The following is an 11,361-nucleotide window of genomic DNA, read 5'->3' as shown; positions in this document are numbered from 1 at the left end:
ATTATATATTCACCGGGTAAGTATATTCAAAAATTTATTTTATAATTAAAATATCATTTTATGGACACCAACCACAGTCGTCCACACACTGCCACTGTCTTTTTACGGCAAACTACCAATATCACGGTTTTGTGCTTAACAGTCCACTGGGTGGCAATTTGCCACAGCTACTTTCCTGATTGGGGTGGTTTTTATCATCATCATCATCATTATCATCATCATCCTCATCAACAACAGCAATCGGAATTTAATTCGGTCCGGGTCATCAACAATTATCGAAATCTCAGCAGCCTTATCAAGTTCCTTATACAAGCCAAGTCATCAACAATCGAGTAAATATTCAATGGAGCTCTCTCCAAAGGAGGAATCACGGCCTGCCAAAAATAAAAAAGAAAAACACTTATGAACACTCCTAACTAACTGAACTATCGCACTATAATCAAAGATAAATAATAAATTGTTCCTATCATTCACAATTACGACAAGCAAAGATAAACAAAACTGTACTTACTCAGAATATAAATTATCACTTCCACACTGGTCAAAATATATAATAATAATAATCCAGTATTCAAAGGACACACAGTACTGACGCTTCCTGCAGTCAAATCAAAAATAAGCATTCACCCAAGACATTCACCACTGTCGTAACCTAACTAAAACATAAACAAACAATCTCATTAATACCAACAGTCTTTCTCACCACAAACGATCGATTCACTAACTACTTTCGCTCGCTAACACAATCCCCCCCCCCCTCTCTCTCTCTCTCTCTCTCTCTCTCTCTCTCTCTCTCTCTCTCTCCTGTGGATTTGGCAAAAACAAAAATTAAAATAAAGCAAAAATAAATCCTCCGCATTCCTCCCCCCTTACTTTGCCAAATCCTTCTCACACGACACTTACATTATTTTTTTCATAACCCAGTCGCAGTCGGAACGGGACCTCTACTCCGAGTAACTGGGCCCCCCATATACTCTCTCATTCACTTTTTCCTTATCACAATCATTCGCTACATTAACACTATTCCTATCTAAATCCATATCATCTAATATATCATGTACAATCATATCTACCTCGTTCTCATCTGGCCCTATAATTACACTCATCTTCTGTAAACAGTTCATCCATTTCATCAAAAAACATTCTCAACTTTAGCAAAAGATTCAGTCATGCTACTTATCATTCTCCTGTCTCTCATTCTTGCGTTATTCATTTTTTTCTTTTACATCATCTAACGAAAAGCCACACACACTATAAGTATCATTCATACTCAGCCTCGTTTCATCTGTATTAATACATTTATCCTCCACACTCACTTGTACATTTACACCCTTGTCATACTTATTCGTATTCTTACCTATACCTATAAATTTCCCTTGCACTTTCTCCTCACTTAAAACTTTCAAACGCCTCCTTTTTCCTATATTCAACTAACACTAATTGTTTATTTTCCAGCCCTAATTTCTCATGCATACTAGGTTCATACTTGCTCATTTCCAACCAATTACTCATCCCATTCTCACAAACATTGATCTTATTCCTTCCACACACACAGGAGGACTCACCCAGCTGAACCCTCTTATACTCTAGTTTCCCGAACATCCTGGCTGACTTATTCCCTTCTTCCTACATACCCTAGCTACATGCCCATCTGCACCACATTATGTACACTTACCCCCGTGGCTCCTTGCACATTCTAGCATAATGACCATCCTTACCACAATTACCGCAAATCACATTTGTACGATTACTCCGACATCCACCTCGCTATGTGCCCAGTCATACCACACCGATAACATTTTATCTCTTTCTCTTTCTTGCACTCACTAATTCTATGCCCTAACCTCACCACATCCAAAACAAGCACCTAGAGCCCATCTACATTCATTCTTCTTATGTCCTACTTTCCCACATCTATAACACTTTTCATCACGGGCACGGCTATCTGACATACCTCGATGTGCGCTCACACTCCTATCCCTATTGCGCCAATTACCCTGCCTAAATCCTTCATTTGTCCTTACAGGTATTCCCACATTACTCACCCTAACACTCCTATCTACTACATTATCAGCTACCCTCATTGGTCCTCTCAAAATTGCGTCCTTATAACTACCAAATTCTATTACACTTTCTCCATTCCAGCTCTTACACTCACAGATTTACTTTCTTTCATACATCTATCTAACTCGTAATCCTCAACTATCTCTAAAATATCATCCCATGTCAATCTCTCTTGCGTCCACCTCATTTTCTCCTTCTGTTTCAAATTAATAAACTCAGCAACATTCTCAGGTACAGTAGCCAAAAACTTCTTCATTAACTCCTTATTCTCATTTATGCCTTCATCCCCATACTACTTCCTAGCTAACGTTTCCAACCTACATACGTACATTGATATCGCTTCTCCTGCATTCATCCGTGCTTCATCAAAATCATTCTTACGCTTATACTTAACACTCCCTTTCATCATACGTTTTACCAGCTCAATTATTCTCTTTTTCACACTTTCATAATCAACGTCCCCTACACTCATTATCACTCCATACATCGTCAACAAATACCCAGTCAAATATTCTCCTAACTCCCTAGCCCAAACTCTTTTACTATCACCATACTTATCCTGACAATACCTCTCATACTCCTTGAAAAAATCATATACATCCCTACTGCTATGCTCATTGAACCTTTCACACCGAGGTACCTCTCTCATAAACACAGTTTTACACACATCACGTTCATTCTCACTGCTATCATCACTGTCTACTCCCTTGTTACCTTCTTCCTCATTTGAATATAATGAATCCACTTCCACACTTAAATTCCTATCCTTAACCATTCCCTTCTTACCCTTTTTCTTACTTACCACTTTCACCCATTCACGATCATCCTTGCTATCATCCTGACACTTTTTCTTCTCTTTCTTTACATCACTTTTACCTTTCTTATTCTTCCTATTACATTTTTGTTCATCCTTACTATGCCTAATTCCCTTATCTTCAATCTCACTATCACTATTACTATCACTATCACTATCACTTCCTTTCCCATTATCACTAACCTTAGCCTTCTCATCCACTATCAACCCATTACCCGAAACTGAGGACACTCCTCCGACTGCACCTTCACCCATTATAGTTTTCATCATCCCCATTACTTGCCCCATCATATCTTCCATTCGTTTCTCCGTCCGTTCTTCATTCTCTCGCATCCTCATCTCAACACATTCTTCCACTCTCTCTACAGTTCCCTTCAACTCCCTAAGCTCCTTCTGCATCGCCTCATTCTTCCAGTTCAACCTCTCATTCTCTACTAGCAACCTCTCTTTCTCAACTATCCACATCTGCTCCCGTTCTTTATAATGCCGCAATTCCTCCTCCAAAGCCTTGTATTTACCTTCCATTTTTCTTCAACCTTAATCCTAATTCCGTCCTTCGTCCAACAGTCCGGCTTCCTATCCCACCTCGGCAGTCCCTGTTCGGGCGCCAAAATAATGTGGCGGGATGTTGCAAGGACAACCCCCACACCCTTGAATCACTCTAACTGACAATTGTCTCAACAACACAAACTTTCCCCTGACGTTATCTAAAACCAGACTCTTAGACAAAAGGACAAAATACAGTAAACAAAAACATGACCTTAAAACTATATTTCCTTACAAACTAAAATGCTCATCATAAACCAAAAATCACACTTATCACTAATCATACACGTAACACAAAATAGACATTGATCATACCACTATTCAAATAAACCCTCAAAATAAATAAAGCTTAAAACTAAACACTAACAAAACAAACTTAAATTTACCACAACCCAAACATCAAAACACAGAAACATATATATATATTTTATGGACACCAACACAGTCGTCCACACACTGCCACTGTCTTTTTACGGCAAACTACCAATATCACGGTTTTGTGCTTAACAGTCCACTGGGTGGCAATTTGCCACAGCTACTTCCCTGATTGGGGTGGTTTTTATCATCATCATCATCATTATCATCATCATCCTCATCAACAACAGCAATCGGAATTTAATTCGGTCCGGGTCATCAACAATTATCGAAATCTCAGCAGCCTTATCAAGTTCCTTATACAAGCCAAGTCATCAACAATCGAGTAAATATTCAATGGAGCTCTCTCCAAAGGAGGAATCACGGCCTGCCAAAATAAAAAAGAAAAACACTTTTGAACACTCCTAACTAACTGAACTATCGCACTATAATCAAAGATAAATAATTAATTGTTCCTATCATTCACAATCACGACAAGCAAAGATAAACAAAACTGTACTTACTCAGAATATAAATTATCACTTCCACACTGGTCAAAATATATAATAATAATAATCCAGTATTCAAAGGACACACAGTACTGACGCTTCCTGCAGTCAAATCAAAATAAGCATTCACCCAAGACATTCACCACTGTCGTAACCTAACTAAAACATAAACAAACAATCTCATTAATACCAACAGTCTTTCTCACCACAAACGATCGATACACTAACTACTTTCGCTCGCTAACACAATCCCCCCCCTCCTCTCTCTCTCTCTCTCTCTCTCTCTCCTCTCTCTCTCTCTCTCTCTCTCTCTCAGGATTTGGCCAAAACAAAAATTAAAATAAAGCAAAAATAAATCCTCCACATCCCCATGTCTTGCAACACTAAGTATGCCACTTCTCTTTTTATATTTATCATATCCTTGGCCATCTCTTAAAATTTTCTCAAGAATCTGCAGCATCACTTTTCCTTGAGTGTTTTTATGATGTCTGAATGTATATTCTTCGCCTTTTCATTTATGATTGTCTTTGAAGTGATATCACCTGCCAACTGTTTTTCATTAATCCAAATTAATAGCAATTTCTCAACTTCCTCAAAGGTCTTTAATTTTTTGTTTTAATAGAGATTACACCACTTTGGCAACATTAGCTTCTTTACTTTTCCAAATCGTGTAGATTGTTGTTTTCAGTATACAAGTACCATAATCTTTGAAAATGTCAGTCACGACACCTCTTTCTGCCTTTTCAATGATCTTTCATAGTGCTATAATGGTTCTCGAAACCTTAGTTTTTGGCTTATCACCGCTACTACTAACATTTTTAGGAGTCATTGTTTGTATACAAATGCTAGAATTAAAGAAATTAAAGAAAAAGTTACCAAAACGATGTCTTGTAGGTGTGAATTGGGCGAGAGCTACAAGTAAACTGGGTCAGTCTCCTTTGTCTCTGACGTGTCTTTTGCCTTAACTAAGTGTATCGATCCTTACAGATTCTTGCAAGTTGTTCAACCTCCAAATTTTTGTTCCATCCCAGGTGTAAAAGATTTTGAAAAATTTTGTTTGATCAGCAACTTTAACTGTTAAGAGTTCTGAGGTACTTTATCTCTGAGGTTTAACTATATTATTCATTCCATTATTTCCTATAAAGTTGATCTTGAGGAAACCCTATCACAAAAAATATGGCATTTGGTTAACCCGGTTACTCTTGAAAATGTACCAAACAATATGAAAAGTGTTGTTAAAGAAGCCCATTATGACGTCAGGATCATGAGAACCTTTGCCAAACATACAAGTATCCTATCCCTAAATGGTAACTATTTAATGATTCCAAAAGTTATGAAAACAAAATACATGAATAATTGTAGTTTAGTTTACTTACACAAGTCAAACTAGTAAAGAATTGTGACAAAAAATGAAAAGTGAGCACCTATAAAGGGACTAGTTTGTTCACCCCAAAAGATGCCACTGACAGTACTGGAAGAGAAAGCCCTTTCCCCTTTCTGGTAGATCCAGGCCACTGTAATCAGACATTACCAATTCATAAGATACATTAACACAGCTCCCCGTCTAGCATTAAGTATAAAATAAAATTAATAAGCAACAAAAGTGATCCAAATAAAGAACTTGAGAAGTAAAACTCCAAAATAAAATTTTATTGTCAACACTAGGCAGCTATTAAAACCTACATAGTATCTGGCTACTGGTGGCCATAATATATATTGAAAATACTGTAATAACTGCTAACAACAAGAAAGGACACAAAATACACCTGCATAATCCTGGCACTTACAGTCATTTCTTATAAGTAGTAGACCATAACCAATCTTTTAACATGCAAATTAAAAAGCAAACTTAGTAGAAGCTATCAAACCATCAAGTTATTGTTGCCACACAGAAATTGTGAGGACCAAGAGGTTGGGGTAAGGGGGTGGGGTGCTGTTGGAGCTTCATTCAGGAGCTGTTACAATGGCAATCCTCAAAGGAGATAGTTTATAAAGAATTTATTTTTTGTTAAATGTCAATAGCTATAAGCACTGATCTGGAGGTAAGATTCATAAAAATTACAGCTTGTTTTATTTTTAATCACATAACAAGTATGCAAGAATCTTGTGCTATTGAATTATGTAAAATTGAATTGATATGCTTTGTTTTTTTTTTCAGAACACTGTTGGTCGGTTCCACAAGCCTTTCCAGGGCTATGATCAGCAGGATTCACATGAGTTTTTGATTAAGCTTATGGATTGGTTACATGAAGATCTAAATAAGGTATGATATAATTATTTCTATGAACCTCTCCTGACGTTCATATTGCTTTTCTCCATAAATTCGGTTTAATCAACATACAGTATACGCTTATTGATTTTTATCATTTTAAGATATTCCTGTTTTCTTTCCCTTCAATAACACATGCCCTTAGTAAAAGAAAGAATTTTCTAGATATAAGTGGTAAGGGACACCAGTGTTCTTTGTCTTGTATTTCAGTTTCTCAGTTGTTATCATACCTCTCCAGATTGTTTGATTATTGTTCTATTTGTAGTGAAATACATTAGAAAATAAAGGAAGCTTTTGAATATTGTATTCTGTAGTCAGCAGCAAAACAAATAAATATAGAAATATAGGTTATCAGAGTAAGTATGCATGTTATCAATGGTGACAAATCTTGCATGTAGCTACTGAGAGCAGATATGCTGCCTTGTAGTGAAGGGGTTAATTAAGTAATTTTTTACTCCATTAAAATATTTTAGAAATTCTATACTTGAAAAGCAGTTATATGAGTTTAAATCTACTTTTAACTGCCAGATTGTTATTTGCAGATGTGTTTGATTTTTGGAACAAACATATCATGTATTCAGCGCTGAATTGAAGTTTGTTTCTTATTTAAGGGAGTAAGTATATAGCAAACATGATCCTGAGTGGACATATACGGAAACTAGTGTACACTGTAATAGGTGATGCCTTGGTTTGAAAGGAATTAATTGTATTTTTAAAGTTCTTTTAAAATGTAGCTGTGGATGGGTCTATAAACTTACATAAGACATACTGCATGTGTAAGTTTGTGACAAAAATGGTTGGGTGCATTAGAATGTAAAGTAGTAGATATTTGCAGATATGATATTTTTTGGTATTGTTGGTAAAGAAGAAAATTGTTGAAAGTGCATCCCCTTTTATTTTTTGTGTGCAAGTTAGATGAATGTTGATTAAATAGGGTAATTTTGTAGTTAAATTAGGGTATGTTTTAGCAAAAACATAAGAGAATGTACTTCATAAGCATGGAATAAAAATGTGTTTAAAGTGTAGCATAGATGAAAAAGTGAAATATACAGTAGTGTGCTGAATGATCTTGTCATAGGAAAAATGGTAAAAGGGCTGTATAATTTGGAAATTGTGTAAGGAAAATTATGATACACACATATATACATATACTAAGGCACTCCCCTCAATTTTGGGGTAGCCGACATCAAACAAATGAAACAAAAAAGGGGACCTTTCCTCTCTACGTTCCTCCCAGCCTGACAAGGGACCCAACTGAGTTCAGCTGGTACTGCTAGGGTGCCACAGCCCACCCTTCCCCGTTATCCACCACAGATGAAGCTTCATAACGCAAACTAGTATCTATTACAGACAATCTGTTGCAGAATAGGCACTCATATATTCATATACAGTGATACCTCGGTAGTCGAACGACTCTATACTCGAACAATTCGGAGTTCGACCAAAATTTTCGAGAAATTTTTGCTGCGGTGCTCGACCAAAAATTCGGTACTCGACCAGCCGAACACGTGACGACCGCATGGGCTTTGTGATGATCGCGCCATCTCGGCCACTCTCGCTTGTTCGGGAAGCATCAGTTCTCTCGAGAGCGTCACTCAGACAACGCGCGATCAGCATTCGTTGTGATTTAGTGATTTTCAGTGCTTTTAATTGCTTTTTTAGCTTTCATAATGAGTCCCAAGAAAGTAATGAGTGTTAAGGGGAAGGAGAAGAGGAAAACAGTGCGAACAACGATCGAGTTGAAGAAGGAAATTATAGCGAAATATGAGAATGGTGTACGAGTGTCCGATTTAGCGGTAGAATACGGAATGGCGAAGTCGACCATTTCTACGTTTTTAAAGCATAAAGAAATGATTAAGAAGGCGAATGTTGCAACGGGAGTTACGGCGGTAACTAAGCAAAGGCCACAAGTGATTGAGGAGATGGAAAAGTTGCTTTTAATATTTATTAAAGAAAAACAGTTGGCCGGGGAAAGTGTTAGTGAAGCGTTCATTTGTGAAAAAGCGTTGCATATCTATGAAGAATTAGTGAAGAAAAGTCCGAGTACCAGTGAAAGTGATTCATTTACATTTAAAGCGAGCAGGGGTTGGTTTGAAAAGTTTCGTAATAGAACAGGTATTCATCGTGTTACTAGGCATGGGGAGGCAGCTAGTTCGGATCAAATTGCAGCCGATAAATACGTGGGGGAATTCGATCGGTACATAAATGAACAAAATTTGATCGCACAACAAGTCTTTAATTGTGATGAGACTGGGTTATTTTGGAAGAAAATGCCAGCCAATACGTACATTACCAAGGACGAGACGAAGATGCCAGGTCACAAGCCAATGAAAGATAGGCTAACATTGTTGCTGTGTGCAAATGCAAGTGGCGATTGCAAGATCAAACCCTTGTTAGTGTACCACTCGGACAACCCCCGGGTGTTCAAACGAAATAATATTTGTAAAAGTGCACTACCAGTTATGTGGCGCTCGAACACTAAATCTTGGGTCACAAGACAATTCTTTACTGAGTGGATAAACGAAGTGTTTGCCCCCCAGGTTAAGGCTTACCTCATTGAAAAGAGCTTGCCAATGAAATGTCTTCTGGTTATGGACAATGCTCCTGCACATCCTCCAGGTCTCGAGGATGACTTGAAAGAAGAATACAGCTTTATCAAAATCAAATTCTTGCCCCCCAATACTACTCCCATACTCCAGCCCATGGACCAACAGGTCATTTCAAACTTCAAAAAACTCTATACCAAGGCCCTTTTCAGAAAGTGTTTTGAAGTGACCAGTGACACGAAGTTGACCCTAAAGGAATTCTGGAAGGAACACTTCAGCATCCTCAACTCTGTTAACATGATTGACCAAGCTTGGCGAGGTGTGACCTATAGGACATTGAACTCTGCCTGGCGTAAGCTGTGGCCATCATGTGTCACAGAGAGGGAGTTTGAAGGTTTCCAACCAGAGGCGGGTCCAAGCACTGCTACCCCTGTAATTTCTGATGACACTGATGTCGTTGAGGAAATTGTTGTCATGGGCAGGAGTTTGGGGCTTGAGGTCGACAAGGATGATATTGATGAGCTTGTAGAAAGCCATTCTACCGAGTTGACTGTGGAGGAATTGTTGCACCTGCAACAACAACAGCAGCAGGATCTGATTGTGGAGCAGGAATCTTCAGAAGAGGATGAGGTAAGGGAGGATGTTCCAAGTTCTCTCATCAATGAAATTTGTTCCAAGTGGGCAGATGTGCAGGCTTTTGCTGAAAAATACCACCCAGAAATTGCAGTAGCAAACCGGGCAGTGCATATGTTTAATGATAGTGTCATGTATCATTTTCGAAGAATACTGCAGAGGAGGAAGAAACAATTAACAATAGACCAGTTTTTCACAAAAGAAAAGAAAGCTGCTACATCAAAGCCTGTTTCTCCTCCAAAGAAGAGACAAAGAAGAGAAGAAACCCCTGAAATAGATCTGCCCACCCTTTCATTGGAGAGAGAAACAACTCCTGAAGGAGAACTACCCCGCCACATCATGGAAGGGGACTCTCCTTCCAAGCAGTAACCTCCCCCTTCCATCCTCTCCACATCCATCCCTGTATGCCATCGAACCGCTGCTCAAAGGTATGTTCACTACAGTACAGAAAATGGTTTAAAATTGTTTTATTTTAGTACAGTAAATGGTTTAAAATTGTTTTATAGGATTTTCTGACCAATTTCATACACATTTAGATAATTATTGTTGTTTAGGTACACGTTTTATTAATATTTTGGGCCTGTTCGAGTGCTTGGGAACGGAATAGAATATATACCATTATTTCTTATGGGGAAAAAAAATTCGGTACTCGAACAAATCGGAGGTCGAACACGGATCTCGAACGGATTATGGTCGAGTACCGAGGTATCACTGTAGTATGTTTCAATGAAATAGTTAACTCTTTTACAATTTTCTTAAGGGTTTTCCATCTAGTTTCAGCTGTTACAGGAATATTGCATTGCATCATTTTTTTTCTTAAATGTCAATCTTTTTTTATAGGGGAAACAGTTTTTTGACATCAATTAATATTTGTTATTAATAAGCAAAAGTTTTTGTAGTAATGTGTAATAATGGTAAATTTGTAATGAGATTATTCACAACAAAATCATAAATTGATTTTTCACTATATTTAGAAAATAGACAAAAGTACCAGAATTCAATCAAGGATACAGTATAGAATATCATATACTGACAAATATGAAATAACAAGGCAATGAAGATAAAGGAGTCCTATAAAAAAAATTTCAGTAAACAGTGGAGTACTAAAGGAATGTGGTGTCACTCATGTTTTTTTTATCGTCCTCATGGATTTTGTAATGCATAGAACAGTAGGGGATGGTGAAGAAGGATTGGACTGTATCAATAACAGGAAATTAGCTGTCTTAGAGTATGCTGATGAGGCTGTCCTTATTAGCAGAACACCACAGGACTTCTTATGCTTACCAGAATGCATGAAATATCACAGGAGGTTGGGCTCAAGATAAATAGAAGAAAAACAAGAGATGATGAGAACAGAATATGCAATGTAAGATGCAATATTATTGGAAGGAGAAAGGATTAATGAGGTGGAATCATTTAAATATTTAAGAACTATGATCTCTAATACAGGATCTTTAGAATTTGAGTTTACTGAAAGGTTGAAAAAAGCAAACCAGACAATGGCTAGGTTAAGTAGAATTCGAAAATCAAATCGCCTGAAATTGCATAAAAATTAGACTACAGTATATATCAGTTTAGTGAGATCGGTGTTACTCTTTGGACATGAGCCGTGGTATAATAATGAAA

General features: G+C 37.5%; 1 protein-coding gene across 1 annotated transcript in view; it reads left to right on the top strand.

The window, feature by feature from the left end:
* The window catches only part of LOC137654565 (ubiquitin carboxyl-terminal hydrolase 8-like), a 181,327-nt gene that overhangs the window by 125,991 nt on the left and 43,975 nt on the right, over positions 1-11,361 (top strand). The window contains exon 18 of the mRNA XM_068388305.1: positions 6,446-6,550. Coding sequence (XP_068244406.1) covers positions 6,446-6,550 — 105 coding nt within the window. The remainder of the gene's footprint in view (positions 1-6,445; positions 6,551-11,361) is intronic.

This window comes from Palaemon carinicauda, chromosome 15 (assembly GCF_036898095.1).
Source record: "Palaemon carinicauda isolate YSFRI2023 chromosome 15, ASM3689809v2, whole genome shotgun sequence".
Classification (NCBI taxonomy): Eukaryota; Metazoa; Arthropoda; class Malacostraca; order Decapoda; family Palaemonidae; genus Palaemon; species Palaemon carinicauda.
The sequence above is the reverse complement of the archived record's forward strand: the minus strand, read 5'-3'. Positions and strand labels throughout refer to the sequence as shown.